The 27,407-nt window shown below is 37.7% G+C and overlaps 1 protein-coding gene across 1 annotated transcript in view; it reads right to left on the bottom strand.

Moving 5' to 3' along the window:
- Nucleotides 1-2,690: 2,690 nt before the first annotated feature.
- The window catches only part of KCTD8 (potassium channel tetramerization domain containing 8), a 113,617-nt gene continuing 88,900 nt past the window's right edge, over nt 2,691-27,407 (bottom strand). The window contains exon 2 of the mRNA XM_075195148.1: nt 2,691-4,726. Coding sequence (XP_075051249.1) covers nt 4,266-4,726 — 461 coding nt within the window. The 3' untranslated portion in view covers nt 2,691-4,265. The remainder of the gene's footprint in view (nt 4,727-27,407) is intronic.

Here is a 27,407-nt window from a genome sequence, read left to right on the forward strand (position 1 = left end):
CATGTGAACAAGCATTATCTCTATGGGGCACAATAAAAACAACAAGCCCAACAGTTCGATAGATGTAAACCTCTCTACAGGCTTAGATTTTGGCAAAAGCCTAATGGATGATTTGGCTCTGGGTAGGCTTTCTTTGCAAATTTTCTTTCAAACCTGTTAATACCACACTCATAATGGCTAAAAACACAGTCTAATAATTGGTTGTTGATGAAAATAAGAAAGCCTCTTGCACATTTATAAAAAGTGGCTACCAGAAAAAAGACAAATGCACAGACACAGACGAGCACACACATGCACAGACACAGACGAGCACACACATGCACAGATGAGCATACACATGCACAGGGCCTGATTAAGGGTTCTGGCCGCCCTAGGCTAATACGGCCGCAGCGCCCCCCCCCCCCCCCCCTCCCTCCTCCGAATATATAGGTGTATAGGAACACTCCTGAATATGAATGTTCAGGTGTATTCTCCAGCATTCAAATTTAGACAGATTGTGCCATTGTCTCTTACCTGTCCTTGCTCTTCTCTCTTGCAACTTTGTTATCCTCTCGCTGGCTTCTGGAAAGTTGGCGTCCTTTTTTGAAAATGCAAAAATGTATTATAATGCAAACCCTGAATGATTAGGCCCTTTAGTTAAAACAAAACACTCCATTATGGCCAGCTAAAAGTATCCCATTGGACAGGCATATATAAGCAATATCTGAATATTTGTTGTCAATCAAATACAAACCTCTACCAGCCCCATCTCACTAATATTTAGTATTCTAGTGATTGCTGAGACCACCCATGTGACCACCACGCAATCATGAGATTCTGCCCCCCAAAGCTGCTCTATTTTTTAAATACCCCCTGCAGCCATTTTCCTTAACCACAACCCCCCCCCACAGCCATTTACCTTAACCCCTGCTGCAGCCATTTTCTTTACCTCCCACCCTGCATCCATCACCCTTGCAGCTATTTTCCTTACCTCCACTCTGCTAGCTAGCTATCCCCCCCATCACATCAAAAGTCCCCCAGTCACATATATCAGCCCCCCTCCTCTGCCCTCCTTCATACATATCAACCTCTCTACCTCCCTATAGATTTTCATGGCAGCCCCCCCTCCCACCCTATAGATTTGTATGACAGTCCCCCTCTCCCTCCCTATACATATGCATGACAGTCCCCCCTCTCCCTCCCTATAGATATGCAGGGCAGTTCTCCCCCTCCCTATAGATATGCAGGGCAGTTCCGCCCTCCCTATAGATATGCAGGGCAGTTCCCCCCCCCTCCCTATAGATATGCAGGGCAGTTCCCCCCCCTCCCTATAGATATGAAGGGCAGTTCCCCCCCTCCCTATAGATATGCAGGGCAGTTCCCCCCCTCCTCCCTATAGATATGCAGGGCAGTTCCCCCCCCCTCCCTATAGATATGAAGGGCAGTCCCCCCCCCTCCCTATAGATATGCAGGGCAGTCCCCCCCTCCCTATAGATATGCAGGGCAGTTCCCCCCCCTCCCTATAGATATGCAGGGCAGTTCTCCCCCCTCCCTATAGATATGCAGGGCAGTTCCCCCCCTCCCTATAGATATGCAGGGCAGTTCCCCCCTTTACTTACCTGTAGTTGTGCCAGCGTCGCTCCTCTCCTCAGATCAGCAGATAGGAAGTGAAGACGTCCTGCTTCCTGTCTGCTGCACAGCAACAGGCAGCCTGGCGATTGGCTGTGTGTTGCTAACCACTGACCACCAATGCTTTTAAACGTCGAGCCCTCCACCCCCCCGCGGCGACCCCCCACGGCGATGTCCCCCCCCCCTCCCCCACCCCGGAAAAAAAAATGAATGAAGAAAAAAAAAAAATTAAACAAAAAAAAAAATTGTTTCAAAAAATATTTTTTAAAAAAATAAATAAAAAAAAAATACCCACAGTGCCGCGCCCCCCGGGACCCAGCACCCCAGGCTGCAGCCTGGTCAGCCTAGTGGTTGATCAGGCCCTGCACATGCACATACACAGATGAGCACACACATGCACATACACAGACAAGCACACACATGCACATACACAGACGAGCACAAACATGCACATACACAGACAACCACACACATGTACATTCACAGGCAAGCATGCACATACACAAACAAGCATGCACACAACTGCATATTCAAATATACTTTATACATACTTTGTGTAGTTTTTTGACCCAAACTTTTTCAAATACTGGTATAATAACATAGAGATAGAAGTAATACATAAACTGTATTTACACTTACAATTTGAGCTACTATACCACAATTGCTTTTTTGTGTGTAAACATTTCCAAGCAGGATCCTCACGTGCATACAGCCCAAATCAACCATCAGCAAAGCACAGTAATACAAACTGGTTTGAAAACATAAGGTTATAATGTGGTTCTTGTTTCTTTTTTTACACACGTGATTTAGAAAACCAGATTCACCAAGATATTTAATAGCTTTATTCAATCAAGCTTGTAATTGGAGCTATTTTGAAGATGATTGGATTCATCCGGCAATGTGGCAATCCAAGCCCTGTCTTCTGATAGCAAGCACATAATCTTTTAACAGAAAAAAAAAAGAAAATCACCTTAGCTGTAACTAGTAGAAATAGTGGGCTATGTCTTGCTAGAATACACAAATGTTCAAACACAGCATATATAGAGCAACAATAATTTAAAATAAAGATAAATAAAAATGTACATATCAATGAAGTTTATCATTGCTGTAATTATTATAATTTAACATATTTTCATAATAATGACAAAAATGCTTCATTTACTTTTTATTAAGTTTTGTTCTTATGTTTAAATCTAATTTAAATGTATAATTCGACAAATATACATGTGTAATGTTAACAGTGCTATATTTTGGCAATCCTTTGATCTTTTTAAATGCTCTTACAGGTATTTAGTGTTAAGAAACTATATAAAAAAAGATCATATGTCTCAGTGCTGTTTATTAATGCTTTGATCATAATTAATTTAATATCAAACTACCCAAAAAAACAATGATGTAGTTATAAAACTGTAGTGTGATTATTTTCTATTTTACACAGTATTTGTAGTCTTGGCAATCACTAGAACTTGACGTACAAATGTTAGAATGAAAGTTACATTTACAATGCTCTCACACAATTATCAAATCTAAAAATAAATCAGTCCCAATAAAAATCAGTTCCCAAATTGAAGATATGATGGCAATGCGGATTGAAAGCTTCCATACTATAGACCAGTGATGGGCAAACTTTTTCAGGAGCCGGCCAAATAAAAAAGAAAAACTTTAGGCGGGCCAATATAATTTATTAAAAAACTCAAATATCGAAATATATAATACAAATGTTTTGAATGGGACAGGAGGGTGTTATATAGCAGTGTTACCTCTATAAGTGCAGCGATCGTACAGACACAGCACTTATTTCAGCAGGTTGTTGCAGATCCGTCTTTCTGGTGAGCCACTAACTGACAACACAGCAGCCAATCGAAATCCGCCTTAGTATATGGCCCAGCCCATCTCTTCTTGCATGACTTTCAGCCATTAGGGGGCGGGCAGTTGTTTCAGTACTTGACATACGAAGTGTCCTTTTAGGAAGGAGGATGAAGTGTAATGGAGGAAATAGCTGGGAAGGCATAAAAAGGAAGGTTCTGACACACAGGGTCGGCCCTAATAATTTTATGCATATTTTAATGAAATTTTTTAAAATATTGGCGGGCCGGATAGACTCTCTAAGTGGGCCGGATCTGGCCCGCGGGCCGCAGTTTGCCCATCACTGCTATAGACTAACGTCTAATAAAGAAATAATGATTACCATAGCAAACGTCAACGTCACTTGTGTTTAATTTCTAAGGCTGTGATCATGCAATCTAAATATTTTACTGCATCTACAATGTTATTCCAGATATTTCTGACAGACTCTACTTCTGAAGCTCAGACTGTAACTATTGTTTTATTTCTTATCATAAAATTTATATTATAAATACAGAAGTGAAAGGGTATCTGAAGAAATTCTAACTGTAGAAGTGGATCTCTTGAAGACATGCATTTGTTTCCATTTACTGCTTGTCCCTAGAATTATTTTGCAGGACAAATTGACAGTTTCAATATTATAATTTAAATCATTTTAAAAATGTCACATAAGCAAAACGAGGATTCATAAAACTCATGTGCAAAGATGCACATAATTGTAATGATATCTATATAGAGTATGTTGTGAAGATAAAGAAGTTCAGTAGAGGTACACACAAAGCACGCACAATTCACTACTAAAGAGAATAGTTCTATAAATCATATTTTTCTAATAATTCCATCTGCCATGGACGTTTTTTCTCCGGAAAATAATCTGGGATTTGAATTTTTTTAAACTCTTGTATACATTTTTTCATTTCTTCTTCCACACTTGGCTTCTCGTAGACTTTCCTTTTAGAAAGGTTATTATCCCTAGACTTGCTAACAAGTGTTTCAAAGAGTTCACTGTTTCTTCGTTTATCTGGTGGTGGAACCCACTGGACATGACTCTTCTTTGACGGACGATCCAAAGTCAAAGTATTGGGTTGAAGAGCGCTTGACTGTTGAAGCATGGATGTGTTTTCTTGAGGGGTGCTAGCGTCAGATTGGCTATCACAGCTAGATGTCGATAGTTCATTACATGATGTTCTACTTCCACTACCTTTGTCTAATATGTTTTCTTGCTTTACTTCTTCACAGTCTTGTTTTGTAGATACTAGTTTCTGTGGGGATCCTAAGGAGACAAACCAAATGAAAAAAATATTTAAATATACGTATATAACATTATTGAAATCAATCAACTAACGTGCACCACCAATAATTAGAATTAATATGATTAATCATTTAAGTACAGGCCCCACACATACTCCCTCATGGTACAATAAGTCGTTGTATAACTAGTAACATTCAGACATTTCAATGATTTAAAAACCAATATGATCCTTGCCACGCTATAGTGAAATTTGTTTTTTTAGCACAGATATTAGAAAAGTGATTATTTGGAGCATATTGCTGTAATATTATTTCCAGATTTTGTTAGACTTCAATAAGTCTAACAAAAAGTAAAAACAAGATATATAATGGCAAATAAAAAACAATACATTATACAAATAGTAACATGAAAACAAATTTTACTTACTTTGAAATTTCCTCAACAAAGAGCAAATCTCATATTTTATCTCAGTGCCTCAACACATACAATCAATGCAAACAATTTAAAGAAAAATGCTTTACTCAAGGTTCAGCCTGCTGTCAATGCTGCAAGCCAATGACCCCAAAAAGTGCGCATCAATATCTCTCCCATACTCATGTGTGACCTATTTAAAAATACTTTAAGAGCATGTCTATATTGGGTATGGTATGTACCTAACTAACCAGTGCTCCTGACCAATAGACCAGCCAATGCCCATATTCAGCTCCCTCATACCTTACTCTTTAAAGATAAACAGTGATGTCTGGAAAGGTTGTTAAGGTGGTCAATGCTGTGACTATCCAATCAGGTGTTTAATTTTACAGAGGGCTAATGCTCTTTTGTGACATTGCATTCCTAGTTGCAAATACACCTATTTTTCTAGTTAAGGGCATGAATTTGTGGCCAAAATGTTAGTCTAGTTTGCCCTATCCAATAGGAGGAATTCGGCAGATGCACTGCAGGTGAGAAAAATAACATATTGATATTGTGAGTCTCCATTATTTAACTCAGCAGTAATCCCATGTTTTACAGGTAGTAATGCCAGTAGGATAATGTATACAGCAGTTTTATCTTGAAGACCTCCCTTGTTCTGCTTCAACCTTAGACAGGTATTGCTTTAAACATATACTTAACTACCAATTTATTCAAAGCTGCATGATGGCTTTTTTTGCTAGATACAAAAAAGGATATAAACAAATGTATCACATATTGTAATACTTGTAAAATAAATAAATAATATATTTATATATATATAATTAGAATTCAGTGCTTTATGAAATTACATCTTGCAAACTCACAGCAAGCTTATGCAACACATCGGCTAGCATTGTACTTTTCCTATAGCTGACTCATTAGCAATGTACCTCAAGAGACATTAAAACTTTTATGTTTTTCTTTCCAAAATATGGATTCAGAATTTTTCAGTTCTCCAGGTAATTCAGATCACTTTACATGGATTTGTTTTCAGGGATTAGAAGGCATTGAATAGCTTTTAATCACTTAAAGGCAAGACTAACATTCGTATTGGGTTGTGTAGTAATTGTATTCCAAACATAAAGTTAAATAATCACACTATTCTCATAAAAATTTAATTATGTGCAATTTCAGAAAAAATTAAAAACGATAAATATTTAATAGTAAATGCTGTAAGACAAAAAGGAATGTCACTATAAGGAGAGATATATTACGAAAATAAAGGGAATTCAAATTCAAAGAACACACTTGAACGTTAGTTTAATTTACAGTACATAACAGTTACATACAACCAATACCTTAGTCAGTAACATAATGGAAAGCATTTTGTAATATACAATATTAATATTAAAATGATGCACAAACCAGCTTATTATAGAGGTATGAAGAGCTGGAGACATAATTTTCATGGTATGTATTTGCTTTGCCGTTAAATGCAATTCTGCACTGTATTTGCAAATTTACATTTTGCAGAATTGATAGAACAGGACTGGGACAACAGTGCTCATTCATCTTGCTGTGTCGTGTGGTTGACTGAGAAAACATTAAGCAGATTCCGCTGTACAAATTTTGCGGCCAAATGCAGAATGAGGTAAATGTTGAAAATTCTATAGGCAATACTTTAATAGACTAATGTAAAAATAAACATGATACAGGTATAACTAAATGGTTACATATTTATGGTGTAATCAGGGGTAATTTTTATGGGGTCATGCCCAAGGCCTCACTAAATCACATTTACTAAGTAATTTTTTATGAAATTGTCCCAAGTCTGTTGTATCATAAATTTGCTAACAGCATACACATAGTAAACAGATATAGAAATATACGGTACCAGTAAAGGAGAAATAACAGCAAACACATTGATAATGTATAAAGTGTAAAAACTGAATATGGCTATGGTTATGACTACATTTAATCCTTTGCTTCTCCTCTTTTTTTTCCCACTGCATTTGGATAGAATTTAGTCACTAGCTAGTTTATAAGAAAATTCTAAAGTGGAGCATCATAACAATATAATAAACAAAAATTAAATTCTACAATGAATAACGTATGTGAATATATAAAATGCTTTGCATGGATATCTTATTGGTAGTATCACTGTAACTATTTCACTGTGTAGGTGTGAGGATTCAGCACTAGGTCCAGAAGACAACTGTCAGATAACAGTTCTCAATGGCAGCTACAAACACTGTAATCAGCACTCTGCTAAGAACAGCAATCTAGCCTTCACCTCACCTGGATTACTGCACAGCTTTCTTTACTCTGCAATCAGCCTTTCAGTGAAAACGTCAATCAGATCATTTATCTCACTTATTTGTAGTCTTTGTAGGTTCCTCAGCTCTCAAGAAAAGCTTTGCAGGAACAATGTTTTGTTTTGGACTTCTCTGCTTGTGATTTGAAGAATAGTTTTGTTTGACTGTACTTCCTATTCTATCTTCTCCAATCCTTTGACCTTGGCTTTGTTCACCACTATTCTACCTTCTCCAATCCTTTGACTTCAGCTTGTATCTCACTTGCAGTCCCCCCAGGCTAAGCAGCTTGGCTGGATGAAGTGTAACTCTGATTGCTACCCCAGCCAAGTGGCTCATTCCCGGGAAGCTAGCTGCCAGCACCGTGATTTTAGGTTTACTTCTTAAAGTACATTCATCCCCTACACACAGGCAGCTCTTCTGTGGACTGAACCACAATTCATGACAATGCAGTCAGTAAATTCACTTGAAACCAGTGTCGTAAAAAACACAAAAAGCACGGGGATAGTTATGTCAACCAAGATTATTAATTACTGGGGAAAGAAGGAACCATTGAGCTGTTGTTGGAAAGCATAATACCCACATCTTATTATGCAAGGTGTAACGAATGACAGTTTGAATGCTATAGCTATCATATCTGCTTAACAAATAAGATTATGTTCAAATCTATTAATTTGGTTCCTTTTCTGCTAATAATCAAAGCAGAAAATGTAATTTCATAAAAAAAAGTGCTGCCTTCATACAAATCATGTGCAATATGACCCCTCTAGATCCAAGGCCCTTAAAACAGTTCTGATAATAACAAGAGACAATAATGGAATATGAGGCACAACATGGTACCACTCGTATGGCTCTTTATAAGTGAACTCTATGGCAATCGTATTAATAGAACAATTAGCTGAATTAAGCCACGCTTCATACTGGTGGAAATGTTATATAGTATTACAAGTGGTTGAAGCTTTTTCTAATCTGCTTCCTTATGTACATATGTCTGTGTTTCACTCATGTTCTTCTCATTGCATATGAATATTTGCAACGCAATGAGAATCAAGGGTGACATTCAGATTGCACCTTCCATCATAATATTATAACTATTATTATTATTATTATTATTGTAGATTTGTAAGGGGCCATAGTGTTCTGCACTCCACACAGTCAAATAAAATATTTACATTATAGTGATTTGGTTAAAATTAAATTGTGTCTTCTTTTAAAATCATTTAACATGGATATTTAGATGGTGAATTAAAATTATTAATTATTTCCAAGATCATTTTCGATAATAGGATGACCTCCAGAGACATAGATGCCATTTGACCCGACATCATGTTGGTAGTTACCCCTACTAAAAAGTTTAGCACTATTTATACAATTAGACAGCATGTTCCCTTCAATGTTAATAAAATGTTAGTGAAATTATTATCATTTTATGATCCTGCTATGATGTATCTAAAGCAAATGAATCTCAGTGTGCACTGCTAGATATTACTTATTGTAAATAGTGCAATGTGTGTAATATCTGTAGCATGTTACTTAATAGACTACTTAGAAAGTGTATAATGTACTGTGAGATGCCACAGATGATAACTGAATTCAAAATCAGATATAGCAGAGATCAAGAGACACAGAAGTATAAACTTCATTCAAGACACAATTGTAGGGCCAAAAAGTTTTTTTTAAAACATTTCTCATTTTATAGGAATCATTTGCAAAGTACAAAATGACAGAGGCACAGTGCAAAAATCCTTGCAGGGCAGGATGGTGTTTGTGGAGGTGAAGTCTACACTGATTAATAGAAGGAGTTGTGCAGAGCAAAGACATTCCTTTCACAGCATGGACTAGGCACACCAGTAAGCCTTTGTTATTTGCTGTTCAGAAGGGCATACAGCCATTTACACTCCACAGGACTTGATTTTTGTAGCAGCTGTGACCTGGTGAAGATCAGGGGGTAAATGTATCAAGCTAAGAGTTTTCTGGTGGGTATGAAAAACCAATCAGATTCTAGCTATCATTTATTTAGTACATTCTACAAAATGACAGCTAGAATCTGATTGGTTGCTATAGGCAACATCTCCACTTTTCAAACCCGCTGGAAAACTTTCAGCTTGATACATTTACCTCCAGGTCTCATCCTAAATGGATCCTTAATGGATTTATTTCAAATCTTTAAAATTGCCCATTGTCAAGAAAACACATTTCTATGCTTATTTAGCCCAATGTTAAAAACAAATGCTTAAAAGACACAAATGTGACATATGTTATAAAGGCTGACCTCATGTCCGCTCACTCGTATGATTAATTTAAAACATAAATTGAGCAGTATTTTAGGAGAATAACTGAAAAGTTTGATTAGATGTTTTGCACAGTGCACCTCTTCTTCCGACTTTTCAACCTTCTCACAAACCTTGGCACTTTCTAGTTTGTGGAGGCATCTCTTGAGAACATAAGGTAGGCCTGCACGTTGATATAGACTGTAAGAAACCAATGCTTTTTGTGCTGTACATTAGGTTCGGTTCATAAATGAAATCCTGTGAATTTATTTACATTTATTTTTCTTTTTTTTATATCTACTGAACACCATAACAAATCTAAGGAGACTCATCCTTTTCCACCACCATACCTTCCAACGTTTCATGGTGCATAGAAAGGAAAAGATTGTCCAATGCCCTGGTAGTCCATAGCTACAAACTCATTTGTTAAGTCATGCCCCAAATGTGTTAGCTCCATTTGTTTCAGGCCTCAAAAATTTGGATGACACAATTTGCTGGCACCAACAGATCCAAAGTACAGTAGTTTTAATATTAACTAACAAGCCAGCCTGCCTTGATAAGGCAGTTAGAGATGCATGAGCTAGCCAAGTCGATACAGGGAGGAACGACAAGATCAGTCTTTTGGTCTTTGAAATATTGAAAATATATAAAATATGTTATAATAAACTGATTCCTTTTCCAGCCTGTCCACATTTAAATGGATATATATTTCACAGTATTTTTTTTTATTTTTTTAAAAAAAGTAAAATTTGAACAGTGTGTTGAAGTGCGAAGGTTGCGTTCAAAGTTCGGATTCACCGCTTGAATTGAAAAACGTTTACAATGGAGACATTTACGTTAGAACAAACTTAAACAAGGTCTTTCCTGTTTAGCTTTGCTCATATTAAGCTATTGATTTTGAGATCTCGATGTTTCTAACTTAAGAATCTGTCCAAGAAACCACCTTGAAACAATTTTATCTAGTCAGAATTTGACATCAGAAAAACTTCCTTTAATAATGAGAAATTCATTTGTTGTCTGTATGCAGTAAGGACAAATTCAGAAATGAAACAATATGGATTTTGGCCTCCAAGACTGACTTCAGGTTGACAGCTATGAGCATGATACAACTTACACAAGTCCAGCTGCAGGATAAATAATGTGCTGTGTTCGGTACTATTAAAGCAACTAGCACAGTAAGAACATCTGATAGCGGAGTTAATGTACAAAGCATACTAGCCTACTCTCCCTGAAGACGAGGAGACTCCCAAAATTCAGAAGTGCACACGGTCTCGCAAGAAGGTAGGCAACCTTCCCAGATCCTGCATTTCCTTTTTACAAAGTGGAGCAGGGTGGAGTATAGCTGGTCATGTCCTATAACGAGATGCACATCATCATGGTCCCGTTGCGTGTTGAATTTTGGCCCTACCCTTTGGGATCTCCTGGAGAGGGGATCCAAAAAGTGGCAAGTATAGTACAAAGACATTTTTCTTGACACTGTTCTAGGTAATGAGGTGCATCTGGAGTTTTTATAAAGCAAACACATTTTATATAATCTAATGTTGAAAAACTATTCAGTAACTTTTAGATGGTTCGTGCCTCCTAATTATGTTTACATCTGGCTGGTTTTGATAGAGACTTCCCACTTTAGACAAGAACAAACATGTCAACATAAAGCAGAATAATTAAAGAATTAAGTGCACTTGAAGTCACTGGGCAGGTATCACCCTGTACGTATTGCAAGACATAAAATCACTATGCTAAGGTTAAACTTTAATAAATGTTTACCTGAATGATAAATGATTGTTTTTCATTAAACTCAATTTTAAACAGAATATTGTTATAAAAAATATGCTTATGAACTTTAACTTGCCTCAAATAAATCTGCAGTTAGTTACTCATTAGCTCAAAAATATTCTATGTTTTATATAAATGAAAGGAAGTCATGGTATCTGTACTGTAAAATAATCTGTTACTGACACAACTTCTAAGAGGGACCGTAATATTTACAAAATATAAATATATTCTACATAAAAAGTCATCAGACAGAAACACATTTCATTACTGAAAACCCCAAATAAAAATATAGGCATGGAAATTCTGATAAAAGTATAATAAAATTAATATACACAAAATAGAAATTTCAAATTAATAAAACTTACACAAAATGTCAAAAATAATAAACTATGCTTACTGTACACTCATTTAAGTTTGTACAGTTAAGGACTTGGAAAACACCCATGTGATTTATATATTAAACCTTGCACACTAAATCACCAACATCAGCTGATTTTATAAATGCACAGTGTGCTTTACACTCTGCCTAAAGTAGAATTAAACTCCATCAAAGATGCATGTATTCATACTCATTAAAGGGATAAACAGGCATTTCATACAATCCCAGCTTCCGGTGAATGGGGACTGACATGATGATCTTCTGTAAATCGGGTGGTAATGTATTGTATATTCTGAAAACCAATTTACAGATGGAACATGTTTCATTTAGGTGAACATCTGTCATAAGTTGAATACCAGTTACAATCAATGTAGAGGACAAAGTTGATGCGCCACATTCCAGCATATTTGTGGGAGTCGACAGATTGCGCTAAACTTTCAAACCGAATGTGCTCCACCCATAGTTGTACTGAAAGATGATAAATGTTATGAGTTGATGAATCATAAAAAACATGCTAACATAAAGTGAAATAAACATGCTATTCTCCATGTGTTATCCACTAGCCATGGTTACTCAGTACAATTAAATAATACTTGTTAACCGGAATGGAGGACAGCTGGCTAATGTGGGACACTATTGCGTCACCATAGCCCACCCGTCGTGATTTGTGAATTTTGTCATTAAGACCCGCCCTCACCGGGGATCCAGGAGAGTGCCTGCTCTTTCATGTATTCGGGAGATTCGCCCCCGAAATTCATAAACCTCCCAGACATTCCGGGACAGTAGACAAGTATGATAACAAAACAATGTATTATTAACATAGGGATATGAATTTGTTCTTTTTCAATTTAATTGCAAAATATAAATATAAACACCAATAGGTGCATAATAAGTTTATATTTTAATTTCATTGGATAAAAACTCTACTCTAATACTGTATAAAAAGTGAAGTAGTCCATATCGGTGACATTCAGCGACGTACAGAGCTGTAAGTATGTAACACTGATTATGATCGCATAAATGGAAGCTTTAGGATTTTTTTTCCCCCCTGAGTTTAATACAGAATATATAAGATCAAATTTTTTCTGTTTAACTGACAAAAATACTTGAAAAACAGTTTAATGTGCTGAGTGGAATTTGCTAATAAAATAAATCTGCTTATTTCAATTATAATGTAAGATTTACTGCCTGAGGCTAGAATGAGAAAATTATAACAGCATATAGAAGATCAGAATCTCCCTAGAGGGAATTTATGGATTCCCAGATAAATCATGTCAATTTTACCATTAAATATTTATCTGATTTACTACTCAACCTACCGTGGTTTGTGCATCTGTCAGTCAAGATCCTAATATACCTATGAGCTAGATAACCTTAACTGTGTAATAGAATGTAATTACAGTACAAATAGCAAAGTCAAATATTATATCAAATATTGTATAACCTAATCCTCAAATGATTCCTTATATGTAAACCCTTTAAACAAAAAATCTATGGATGCTGTTTTTGGTTGTTCATTTTTTTCTTATAAAGATAACTAATTTTGATTGAATGTGGGTGTTATAACTTTAAAGCCAATTAGCATAAAATACTATTATTTGTAAATATATTTCAGTACATGTCCAGAATATATAGTAAGAAAACTACTTGCCGTAAAATAACTACAACAAAATGGCTGATTACTTACATCTTATTATTGATGCTCAATTTTGTTCTTTCACATACGATGAGATGCTAATCTCTCAGAAAGCCAAAAATACATTGGGTTGGAAATTTGCTCCTAAAAAGTAAAGCGTAGGGCGCTGTAAATATTAGGTACATAAATTTGTCAAATATTCTGCAGCAAAAAAAGTCTTTCTAATGCTGAACAATTTAGATTTGACAGAACACACTAATTTTAATGAAATATTACAGTAACATGATAATGCAATGCCATTTTATTGTACTCATTGAGAGGTCTCAATATTATTAAGGAAGTGATGAAACTGAATGACACCAATGCTATCAGCATTACTGTTTCCCCAAAAACAATGTGTTTTGCAACTACTCTGTATGAGAGACAATCTAGATTTCCTTAAACTGCTTCCACAACACATTATAGGCCTGATGCAGAGTTGACCATACGTCCATGTAAATCAATTGGATACAAAATGTCCCGAAAGTACGCAGAAGCCTATGCAGAGTTGCACATGTCCACACTTGCATTTCCCTTATGTTTCCCTGATAGCAACTCAATTAGCATTTACACAAAACTGTTTTTTGGAAATTATATATATATGTATATATATATATATATATATATATATATATATATATATATATATTTATATATATATATATATATATATATATATATATATATATATATATGGAGTAGTGTGCAAATTAGATTCATAGTATCTGATTAGTCAATTAGTGAAAGCTGTAGGGTAACGGCATTGAGTAGTTAAAAGTAAGGGGGTGACTTATGATTGGTTCATATAATATCCTTTGTGCTTAAAACTGAGGGTTGTGACAAATCATATTCCTGATGAAGTTCAAGAGAGCGAAACATGTAGGGTTTTGTCCTCACGATATTGGTCTTTTTTTTATTGCCAGATAATTGTGGAGCAGTTACATCTGATGATCCGGACAGCTTCACATGTTCCTCCTTGGTATCAACATCACCATGGACTTAGATAAGTGCTGTTTTTATGCCACCTATTTTAAGGGTCTTTAACCTTGTTTAAAATTCAAAATTGTCTTTTTTAAAAGATTTCACACATGGGCGGTTGGCTTCTTGATGTGTATTTCCTTCACAGATAATAAAGTGATTATAAGTGAGAGCTGAGGATCCTGCCCGTAGTACATACATAGAGCATTTGACAGATAAGCTTTATCTTTATTTGAAAAATGTACGCTGCTTTCATTCAATAGTTTTATTGATTGTACATTAATTACTACACCATGAGCGCCCTTTCTTCCTATATATCTTCACTTGCATCTGCTTGTGTCTGAAGAGGCATGACGGGGAAGGGAAGGGACGAGTAAGAGCGTGTTGGAGTAATTGGAATTCGTTTAGACCTGAATGCAAATGCAGATACATCTTTTAAAGCCGCATTATTTGCACCAGTCTAGAGATTGGAGGATGGTGCAAATGCTCGCTGGTGAAGATCGCCAGCACTAGCAAACTGCTTTTGATTGGTTGATTGCAGTTCTACCTCTGAAGCTGCTTTGTGTTTTCTTCGTTGATTGAGTATATATTATAGGATTTTTTGTATGAATTTAAAAAAATGTTTTTGTTTTTTGTTACCTTCATTCCTACGCACAAAGGAAGGTTACATCTACTGTATTATATGGTAAATGCATTTTTTCCTATGAAACAAAATGTTCAAAAGTTTTATTATGCTTACATCCTGGTCCTGTGTGTGTTGTGGGTGTAAGTACACCTGCCTTAAACTAGACGGATATGCTTGAGATGCTTTTGACTCAGCATATGCTATTTGTGTGTGCCTTTTTGCATTCAACTCTGCATGCAGTCATATAAGTGTAACTGGAACCATACAAAAAATACAAATCATTTACTATACTAACTTATTAAATAAAACAAAAACACAGATATGAAATTAAGTAAAAATCAAATATAAGTAACATGCATGTGTTCTTTATAAATATTGTGCTGTGCTGAGATACCCATTGCTGAAAAATGCACAACAACAAAATGCACCACAAAACACTCATCAATTAAACAAATACAGAGTTACAGGAGGAGACACATAACCTTGGGGGTAAATGTATCAAGATGCGAGTTTCCGGCGGGTTTGAAAAGTGGAGATGTTGCCTATAGCAACCAATCAGATTTTAGATGTAATTTTGTAGAATGTACTAACTAAATGATAGCTTGGATCTGATTGGTTGCTATAGGCAACATCTCCACTTTTCAAACCTGCCGGTAACTTATAGCTTGATACATTTACCCCCTGGAGTAATGTTTTCCAGTTGGGGGAGGGTAAGGGATGACTTTCTCAATTATTTAACCTTTAGGATTAGGTTCTAATTCTGGTATTCCAATGAAAGCATGAATCATTAATATGGCCACACTTTTAGCAATTTAGTGTTTTTGCTTCTGTGCAATCACATCAATATAAATTTGAGGCAAACATAATGCAATCCAATTTTAATGAGATCATACGTTCTATATTGTGTATCCATTGCAATTGTTTTTGCGTGTGTCTTGTCACATAAAAACTGAAATATGTGTGAAGCTCCACACACAGTTCAGTTTTAATGTGACAAATCAAAAAACATAATTTGCGATGGATGCACAATATAGAACAGTTTTATGTTTGTTAGACTTTTATCACACAATTATAATACACACCCTTCAATCAGCTTCAATTCCATCCTTTTGAAAATCTCCGACCTAATCTGACTGGACCTCAGATATAATGAATTTTGCCATCTAAATTTTCTTTGCATTAGATCCACCCTCATCCACTGATGGTTTGATTCTTTAGCAAGTTGATAAAAAATGATTGCATTGAATAAATACATTGTATCTTAATGGTAATTTTACCATCACCATTGAAAGTGTTCAATGACATTGCCGTGTGAATAACAGATATTACATTATGACATTAACAGATACCAATTGTCCTCTGTCTGTTCCTATATACAGCTCCCCATTTTCTCTGAAGCCCTTCTATTGGATTGTACTGCTGACTTACATAGCTGTCAACAGCTATTACAGAGGAAGAAAGTGTAGCTGCTCCCCAACCTTCTCTGGGTTTGTTCTCTATTACCCTGCTCACACTTTCTGTATCTTGAAACAGCTAATCTAATTTAAAATATTTCTAATAACATGTAAACAATTAAAAAACAGCTAATCTAGTATAAAACACTTCTACTAACATATAAATCAATTACCAAACTACATCAACATACATCACTTCACTCAAAATATTTCCCAACTCAACCCCTCCACTCTACCCAAGATCTGCACCTCATGTCCTCAACCACAACTTGCTCCTATTCTCAGATACAAGACTTTTTTGGGCTACATTTATTCTGTGGCATTCTCTCCCTCATACGACAAAACTTTCCCCTAACCTCCAAAGCTTCTAGAGTTGTCTGAAAGTTGGCCTCTTTTGGGAACCTTGCGAAACCTTCCTAGGCTATTCTACCTGGTATCTATCTCTCTACTCAGAGTGACACTTACGGTAACTTCATGGTTCAAACTCCTATTTCCTACAGATGTAAACTTGTGAGCAGGGACCTGTTACTTCCATGTTTTTTTTGGTCTGTTTGTTTTCGCTAGAATGTGTTCCTAATTGTAAAGTTCTTCAGGATATGCTGATGCTATATAACATGTTAATAACTAATAGTAATAAATAAAGGGCATAGCATGGACAGATAAAGTATCCATAGGTGAGAGCAATGGCCAGGGACTTATCAGACATGCCAGAGTCACGTGGCCAGAGCAGGTAATCATACAGTTAATGCAAAAGCCAAAACAGGTAAACAGCCATGGAGGGTCAATGACAATACAAACATAAACAGTACAAAGACATAACAAAGGATATCAGAGATGAATAAGGCTGAAATTATTCAAGCATGAGAAAAGACCCTGAATGAACATGCTCTCGGGCCTATAGCATCTTCCTTTACCCAAGGACATTGGACCCCCCAGGACTTGGATAGCACAAGGAACTTGGACACAAAAGCATGGAAAACTGGGGCTGACAGGAACAGGACAAAGAGACAAGGCAAGGTTAGCAACAGAAACTGCACAAGGCAGACACAGGGTAAAAAAACGGGACATGATACATGTGAACACAGGAACAAGAGGGAGATAGAGACTGGATAAAAAAAGCCGAAAACTAAGAGAGGAATGGAAGGCAAAAGGCAAAAATATTATAAAGATTAAAGCAAGAATGTAGCAAACACAAATCAAAAAATCCATTGATGGTATCAGCCACAAAATGCTTCAGCTACCTCCGATGTACTAACAAGCCTGACATATTCCTGGAGCTTGCTGGAAATTTGCTACAGTTTTGCTGTTAATGTACTAAAGAAAAATATCTGCAATGTGTTGCTATCTGGGTTGCAGGAGCTGCATGAAATTCAAGGTTTCCCACCTTGAATACAATCAAATACAAAAAGCAAATCATGCTCTCATTATATTAATTTGTAAATACAGATAATCCCTGTCTCTGTAATGGGTACAATTATCACAGAAGAGGAAGTTGCTCAATCAATTTATAGGTTCAAGGCAGGTGCTTGAAAGCGTGGGGTCATCCAAATGGAAAAAAGACAGAGAACATCCCCCAGCACACTGCTATAACCAGCAAATGAGTTGTGATTTCTACTTGTACTTTAAAGTGCAGAATTCTCAGTTGTACACATTTGCAAATGTATGTTAAGCCACACACCCCATCAAAATGCCTCTGCTAATAGGGTGTTCTTAACTCTAAACAGTGAGAGTCCCTATTTTTGGCCCATACATATATGTGTTATAAATTGAGAGCTAACTCACCAAGAGCTACACAAAAAGATTACAATTATATCAAAAATTGTGGTTGGATTCAGTAACTGTTTTAGAGCTGGGTTAATACTGGAAAGCATGCTCTTGTTGTGATAAAAACAGATAGAGACAGGAATCAAGGAGTATTGGCTCTATATGGCAGTATGTGTTAAAATGACTAAAGAACAAAGCTAATCAAATAGAATGTGTTCATCACAATTTAATATACTTTAAAAACGCATATATGTGATATTCATATTCCCATATGTGCATAGATTGTATCTTTGGATACATACTCCTCTGATGAAATTGTCGAACAGCAACGAAACTGGTCAGGATGGTTTTCAAAAACTTACTGCTTTCACATTAAGACCTTTGTATGATATTGGATTGATCATTGTCTATTTTGCTTATTGTTGTTAATACGTGACGGATTATCATTTGTACTACGCATTTCAGCTACTGGCCACAGACAGAGTTAATGACCACACCAGCTGTGTATCTCTTTAAAACCATCATGGATCTTACAAACTGCTACAGTGCCAATTATTGTGATCACCCAGTGTAAAATCCGGGAAGCGTGAAATTTATCGCCCACTGGCACTCGCCACTTCATTTGTAGCTGTCAACTGACTTACTATTTCAACTGCCTCTTTTCGGATAAGAAGCTGCTATCATTGTGTTCAACAGCGGTAACAGACCCTTACTAGATCGGGTCTTCATTGCCTGTCTGTGTATATTCAAATTTTACCAGTGTGGGGATTACATCTCTAGTCGACCTACTACCGGTAACTTGATTGAAACTAATGTCCTTTCAAGGGACACATTCACTGACTTTCTATGGTTGTAGTAGTTTCATATTGATGTGGTTCATTATTTATCAGATAATTTAGGATGATTTAATTCACTCACCATTTTGTGAGTGACAGCAATCTCACTCCATGATAGTGCTGAAAATGCAGCTAACCACAGGATGTGATGGCCATACCATGTCTGTATTGCGCAAGGAACACGTTTATTAAGGTTTCTGCCTTAATCGTCGTAATTTCATTGCTTTTTGGAGTTTGAGTGGAAGAGTTTCAATCGTTTTCTTACATTCTAAATGGTGTGTAAGCGTAAGAAACCTTAATCGGACATGTTAAACCGTAAGGCTTTTGTCTATGGAATTTCATAGCTTTTTTTAAAGTTAAAATGTTTCTGAAAACAAATTCAGAAACGTGAAGACAAAAATTTGATGGCAGATAAGAACCACTTGGCTCATCTACTTTCCACTATTATATTTAATCCATAATAAACAAGTGTGTTTAAGTTGCTCTATTATATTAACCTCTACCACATATCCACTAATGTTTTGGCAAAGTAATTTCTCCTCAGATTTCCTCTAAACTTAGTACCCTCCATTGCATGTCTTTTTCTCACACATTCCCCACTGCCCACCAGCTATGTGTTCATATGCATACATGTCACTGCCAAGGGCAGCTGCTTTTCTCATGTCACTTCATATGTACCACCCTCTCTCACATGACACCCCATTATCACTGTTATTCTTGTACATGTAACCTCCCTGTGCACCAGCTTTACTTTCAACTGTCACCACCTTTACACCAAAGTTTCTTTCAAATGTCACACCTTCGCACCAGATTTTGGTACACGTCAACCCTTATGCCCACCAACATTCTCAAACATGCCATCAAATATGCCCACCAGCTTTTCTGTCATGTGCCACCTCATATGCCCGTGAGCTTTTTTCTCATATAACCCTGTATGCCCACAACCCTAGTGAGGTGCAGTATGTATGTCCTGGCTGTAGTGAGGTATGGTATGTATGTCCTGGCAGTGGTGAGGTGTGGTATATATGCCCACAACCTTAGTGAGGTGCAGTATGTATGTCCTGGGTGTAGTGAGGTGCAGTATGTATGTACTGGCAGTAGCGAAGGGCAGTATGTATGTCCTGGCAGTGGTAAAGTGCAGTATGTATGTCCTGGCAGTAGTGAGGTGCGGTATGTATGTCCTTGCAGTAGTGAGGTGCAGTATGTATGTCCTGGCAGTGGTTATGTGCGGTATGTATGTCCTGGTAGTAGTGAAGTCACTCCCCCTCTTCTCCTCTCATCCGCTCCCCCTCTCCTCCTGTCATCCGCTCCCCCTCTCCTCCAGTCATCCGCTCCCCCTCTCCTCCAGTCATCTGCTCCCCCTCTCCTCCAGTCATCCACTCCCCCTCTTCTCCTCTCATCCGCTCCCCCTCTCCTCCTGTCATCTGCTCCCCCTCTCCTCCAGTCATCCGCTCCCCCTCTCCTCCTGTCATCTGCTCCCCCTCTCCACCAGTCATCTACTCCCCCTCTCTGCCAGTCATCCGCTCCCCCTCTCCGCCAGTCATCTGCTCCCCCTCTCCGCCAGTCATTCACTCCACCTCTCCGTCAGTCATTCGCTCCCCCTCTCCACCAATCATTCGCTCCCCCTCTATTTCTGTCATCCGCTCCCCCTCTTCTCAAAACATTGCGAAATACAGATTCCGATACAGGCAGGACGGAGGTGTGTGGGCTGCTATAAGGAGAGCTGTTCTGTTACTCGCACTTATTCAAAGCATACCTCATTGGCTTTGGGCACAGAACACAGACAATAGGTAGGTGAACACTGCAGAACTACAGATCACTTTTAAATCTCCCGCCCCAAGCTTAGTGCAGTGAATAAATTAACTGATGTCACTGAGGGGCGGGAAGTTTAAATAGGCTCTGCTACAGCTGCCTCTGACACCGCACAGACCCATTAAACTTTAAAAGGAACGCTGAGCCAGGGCTAAAATTTCTAGTGTGTGTCCCCCGCAGCCCCAAAACCCCAGCCATCTCTCCAGTATCCGGCAAATATGGTCAATTTCTTCTGCTAATAGAAGGAAAATTCTTAGCAAGAGAGAGTTCAGCCATATTTGTACTTTCAAGTGAAGCCACTCTGAGTACACCCAGCACACACCTCTATTTGACATGCGCAGCTTTATGAAAATTCTATAAAATCCCCTATCTTTAAAATGAGGCATATTTTTCCAAATTGTAAAAAAACTGTAACTTTGCCAAACTTGTGAACCCTCAAAGGCACTCCTCAGCCCTAATAGCTTTCTAACAAAACATACCCCAGGTCTTCAAACCTCCTGTACACTGAGTTACGCTCTCCCAAATAAACAGAAAAACTATGACTTTTTGCGAAACAGGAAGCAGAAAAAAAACAAAAAAACAGCGAGATTTTCATCTTTAGATTTTTCCTAATTTGTAATTTTTTATTCTTTATTTCTGAAATTTGGTATGCGTCACCAATGGATGGTTCTCCATTTTCATGCCAAATTTCAGCTTAATAGCTTTAATATTTTTTAAAATGTAGCCCCTCAAACACCATGTCCCCTCTCTCACAGAGTTAAAATTGCGGAATGCTGTTTATTAGATGCAACCTTAATATAAGGGCACGACTGTGTCCTTATAATATAAGGCGAACGCTGCTCCTCAACTTTATAAATGGATATGCAAAACACACAAACAAATTTAGTAAAATGTTTGCAAATTACACTTTCGTGTACTTCACTATTCCTACTGACTAGATTTTCCTAATTTATTTTTTGTTTGGTTTATTTATTTAGGTTTTGGGGGGCAGTTACCATTTATAATGACCTTTGCTATAACAAATTGACTTGATTTTCTATCTATTCGTTTATTTTGTACTTAGTGTTAATTTAATAGATATATACTAATTAATTTAAGCAACAAAGTGTAACTGCTATGCCACCTAAAAGGCAAATGTCTACTCTGGGATTAACTGCACAGCAAAAAGACACAGGGCGGAGCGGGATAAAGCACGAAGACAAACTATCACCGATGACCAAAGAGAACGTGAATGTGATTATCATCGCCATGCAAATACGTCTCCTTAGGAAATTGCCCGTCACAGAGAGAACAATCGAAGAGCGAGTCAGTGAACAAGATGCCACGTCATTCTTGATGTCGGTAACTTTGATGAAACAAATGACTTTTTTTCCATCAGTTTGACAGGCTTTTAACTAATATACACTATATAGCTAAATTAAAGTCTTTGGGAGCAATGCCTAATCATTTGATAAATGGCAATGGGAAGGTAAGGGTTAATACATCCAAAATAACACTCTTTAAATTTTCTCCCATTAAGATAAAAATGCCACACCTATATACGTTGTTTTTTCTGCATGATCTCTGTTAATTTTAAAAATCCCTGAAATTAAGTAGGACCCTAATCACACTGCCATACTTACAGTTAGATACTTACCAGTAGTTGGTATCTATTGGTATTTAGCTGGTATCTATTACTATAATTGATGACCGACAATACTGGCAAAAGGCTGATTAAGGCATATAGGCCTCCTGACCACAATTTTTCACTAGGTTCTGCTCCAAGTGATTCTACTGTCACAATATGAGTGCAGCACATTTACACACATTCTGTAGCAGGTTTGTCCACTACCAGATAGGGATATAACTTCCAGTGGAAATAAAGACCAGCATCCTATGTTAGGAGCCAGAAAGTGAAGAGAGATTTGTCTTCAGTTGCCATTATTACATTTTATTCCCCTATACATACCTGTTTTTTACTAAGTTATAGAAAACAAAAATGTGTTTGTCAGGTGTTGTCTCCGGACTTCCCCTCGGTGCTGGCAACGGACATCTGAATCTTCTTTCTGCCCGCATCCCATTGCCTAGCAACAGGACGTTCTTCCGGGTTTCGCAGCGTGCACATGCACAGTGATGTCTGCGTCCCATTGCTAGGCAACGGGATACTCTCCCTCGTTTGCCGAATCTGTTACCCTGCCTATCAGGGACAACTTCCTCTTTTTTTAAGGAACCTCCCTACAGCTGGCTAGTGCCAGAGTTTTGGTTTACACCAGCTCCAGCGTTCCTGTTATCTTTATCCTGCATCTGTGTTTCAGCTCCTGATCCTTGGCTTGACTCTTGAGCTTCTCTTTCTTGTTTATCCCTGGTACTGCATTTCCAGTTCTGGCTTGACCTTTGGCTTCTTCTGACCTCCCCTTGGATCATCCTTGTGTACTTCACTATTAGTTGGCTTTGACCCAGACCGTTTGACCATTTCTGTTCACTACGCTACCACACTAGTGACTAACTCGAAGAACCTTGACCTGCGTACTTCACGCAGCCAAGTACATACCTCCTTGAGGTGGTCCCTGGTGAACACCATGGGGTGCAGTAGACTCCGTGCCTCCCTGTTTAGTAGTGCCAATACCAGTCAATGGTGAATCCAGCATAAATATTGTGACAATGTTATATAATATTACTGCCATCTGTAGGCATTTGTATTTGAATATATTTTGGCTAACATCCAGGCAGCACCAATCCAATATAACTCCTCCATAGAATTGTCATAAGAGTGGGATAAATTACCATAAATAATAGCAGTATTTTGCATCAGTGCTCGAAGTGTGCCAGTATGAGACAGTATTACATACCGGCACTTCTACATTCGCACTGTAAGTATTATGAAGGGGAAAATGTGTGATGAAGGGAGCACAGTGTAATGAAAGATGAGTCACAGTGTAATGAAGGAGGAGTCACAGTGTGATGAAGGAGGAGTCACAGTGGGATGAAGGAGGGAGCACAATGTGATGAAGGAGGGTGAAGTATGATGATGGAGGGGCAAAAGTGTGAATTCACTAGTGAAAGGGAATGATAGGAGCAACAACAGGGATAGATAGAGAGGATAGTGTCATAAACTTACCTATAAAATATTACGATTTTACTATATTATATTAAAATATTTCTATTAGCATAAAAACATCATAATATCATGCACATGTGCAACAATGGGAACTGCATGCTAGTATTCAGAGACAATCAGCTCTCCATATAGGGAAAAGGTGGTCGACCAAACACTGAAGTGCTCTGATAATGCAACTACATGTACGAAAGTAAACACTTATTATTGGAATTCCAAGGTACAACTCAGTGGGACTGACTGCACACACTGAGGTATAGCTAAACAAAGAAGATCTAAATGTAGATTACTAAAAATATATGTTGGAACATTCTCAAGTAATAACAGTCACGGTAGGATAAGCACTGGAGTAAAAGAAGATGTATCCAATTTCCAGCCCGACACACTACATCAATGGCGTTTCGAATGTAAATAGCTCTTTATGTAAAGCAGATTGATAGATGCTGTTAATTGCTGTACAAGCACAGTCCAGTAAGAATAGCAAACAAATGATTATGTCCAATGTTAGGAGCCTGGATGCTGTTATAATCTTACCAGTATCTTAGCTGGCTTGTAGCTGGAATCAGGAGCATAGTGTATTACTCTTGTATAATTAACCTCCGTCGGCTTAGGAGGTGCAGCAGATGATTAACTTCTCCAGCTAACTGGGATATTCAGACAGGTTCCTACCTCTTCTTGTGTAGCGAGCTCCAGGTAAATAACAGTATATTGAGCGAAAAAGCACAGCTTGAAAATACATGCTTGATCCAAGGTGAAAAAGACCATTATAAATCCACATAGAGATCCAAAGTCAACACATGTGTCACAGCTAAGAATGGCTGACGCGTTTCAATGCTGAATTGCGATTTCCTCAGAGACATAGTCCTTGTGTGCTTGCACTTACTTATATACCTAGTGCATTCAATTATCAAACACCGGTTTAGGTTTAACCCTTCATTATCCATAGGTCTCAATATATTTATATGTATAGTTTAATACAATACAGCCCTTAATGGGCACAGAAAATCATATTATAACAATGCTCCTCTCGTATCACGGCCAAAATACAGGGGAGTATAGTACCATAAATATCAATTAAATCCCTAAAGGAAAAAGCAGACAATCTAAAAAAAAAAAAAAATCAATAAAATATATATACATATAAATATTGAATGTTATAAAGACCCAAGACAAAATAAATAAAAATAAAAATAAGAATAATTGCTTGTGGGAAAACCCAACTAAACCAACATCAGGCAAAAAAAGAAATATAAAAAATATATAAATAAAATATATATAAACATCCATGTCAACTAATATTGCAAACCAGTTATCGTGGGGGTTATTAGATTTCAAAAAGCTACCAAGTCAATTACATGATTAATATAAAATCTAAGGGAAAGCTACCATGTTAGTCACATATTGAAGACAAAAAGGAAAAAATATTTACAAATATGTGTAGAAGTACTGTTCGATTTATAAACAGCTCACTTCATTGTTTGGTCGACTACCTTTTCACTATATAGAGAGCTGATTGTCTCTGAATAATACCATGTAGTTCCCATTGTTGTACATGTGTATGATATTATGATGTTTTTATGCTAATAGGAATATTTTAATATAATATAGTAAAATCGTTATATTTTATAGGTAACTTTATGACACTATCCTCTCTATCTATCCCTGTTGTTGCTCCTATCATTCCCTCTCACTAGTGAATTCACACTAGTGAATTTGCCCCTCCATCATCATACTGCACCCTCCTTCATCACACTGTGTCTCCTCCTTCATCACACTGTGCCCCCTCCTTCATTACACTTTGCCCCCTCCTTTATCACATTGAGCCCCCTCCTTCATCACACTGTGCCCACTCCTTCATTATACTGTGCCTCCTCCTTCATAACACTGTGACTCATCTTTCATTACACTGTGCTCCCTCCATCACACTGTTCCCCTTCCTTCATCAAACTGTACTCCCGTAATATTTTATTTTTGTGTACGGTCTTTTGTGGTTACAGGCTTACAATTGCATTATTATTTTTTATTACATTATTTTATGTGGAGGAGGCAGACCTCTCGCGATTTGTGAGTAGTGTCCATAGCCATATCTAGCGCATAAGGGAATTTCTCTGTTGTTTTATATCATAAACTTACCTGTCCACGCTCCAGCGCCGCTTGCTCCCTGCTGTCGTAAGTCGCGTTTCCGGGTATTGGCAGTCACATGACTGCAACTCTGGACGGGGATTTTAAACTTGCTTGGCTATTTAAACTTCCTTCCTAAGCGTCTGGGAAACATCAAGGTCTAACGAGTTGTGGAGAGGTATCGTTGGGCCTTCCTGGTCAGACTCTCTCCACTCAGCAATGTAAAGACAGCTTTGTTTTTCCAATTCTCTTACAGATAGGGTCCTCCACTAAATCCCTGTCAGCTCTTCTCAACTCTGGAACAGCGAGTAATTTAATTTCGACCGCTTTGGTGAAACAATATGCCATTCCCCTTCTGCCCACTTCATATCAAGCTTTTGCTGATGCCTTTTGTGAACATGAAGCCACTAAATTACCTCCTCATAGAATTTGGGATTGCAGCATTGACCTCATACCCGGCAAACCCATTCCCAAGGGTCGTGTATACCCTCTATCCATTCCCAAATCTGAAGTATTGACAGAGTACATCCAAGAGAATTTAAAGAGGGGCTTAATACGTAAGTCTTCCACTCCCGCTGGAGCAGACTTGCTGGGGGTCTTTGCCCTTGCATTGACTATAGAGGACTCAATGCCATCACGGTGATTTCTGAAATGTGCGATCACATTAAAGGAGCTGTCATCTTTTCCAAGCTTGATCTCAGAGGGGCTTATAATCTCATACAAACAAAGGAGGGGGATATGTGGAAAACAGCCTTTAACGCGCGAGATGGCCATTTTGAATATCTGGTCATGCCCTTTGGGCTATGTAATGCTCCAGCGGTATTCCAAGGCTTTATGAATGAGCTCTTCCGAGATCTTCTATATCAATCCGTGGTCATCTACTTAGACGACATCCTCAGTTTTTCCAAAGACTTGCTATCCCATTGTAAACATGTGGCGGAGGTTCTGTCTCATCTTAGGGAGAATCGATTATTTTGCAAATTGGAAAAATACACCTTTGAACAGAAGCAGTTACCCCTTTTGGGCTATATCATTTCTGGGACCGGACTCCAGATGAATCCGACCAAATTAAGATCCACACTTGACTGGCCCCAACCCTTAAAGCCACTCAGCGTTTTCTGGGATTCCTAACTATTACCGGCAGTTTATTAAAGGATACTCCTCCCTGGTAGCACCCATCACAGCATTGACTCGTAAAACTGCCAACGCCAAG

The sequence above is a fragment of the Mixophyes fleayi genome, chromosome 1 (genome assembly GCF_038048845.1).
Source record: "Mixophyes fleayi isolate aMixFle1 chromosome 1, aMixFle1.hap1, whole genome shotgun sequence".
Lineage (NCBI taxonomy): Eukaryota > Metazoa > Chordata > Amphibia > Anura > Limnodynastidae > Mixophyes > Mixophyes fleayi.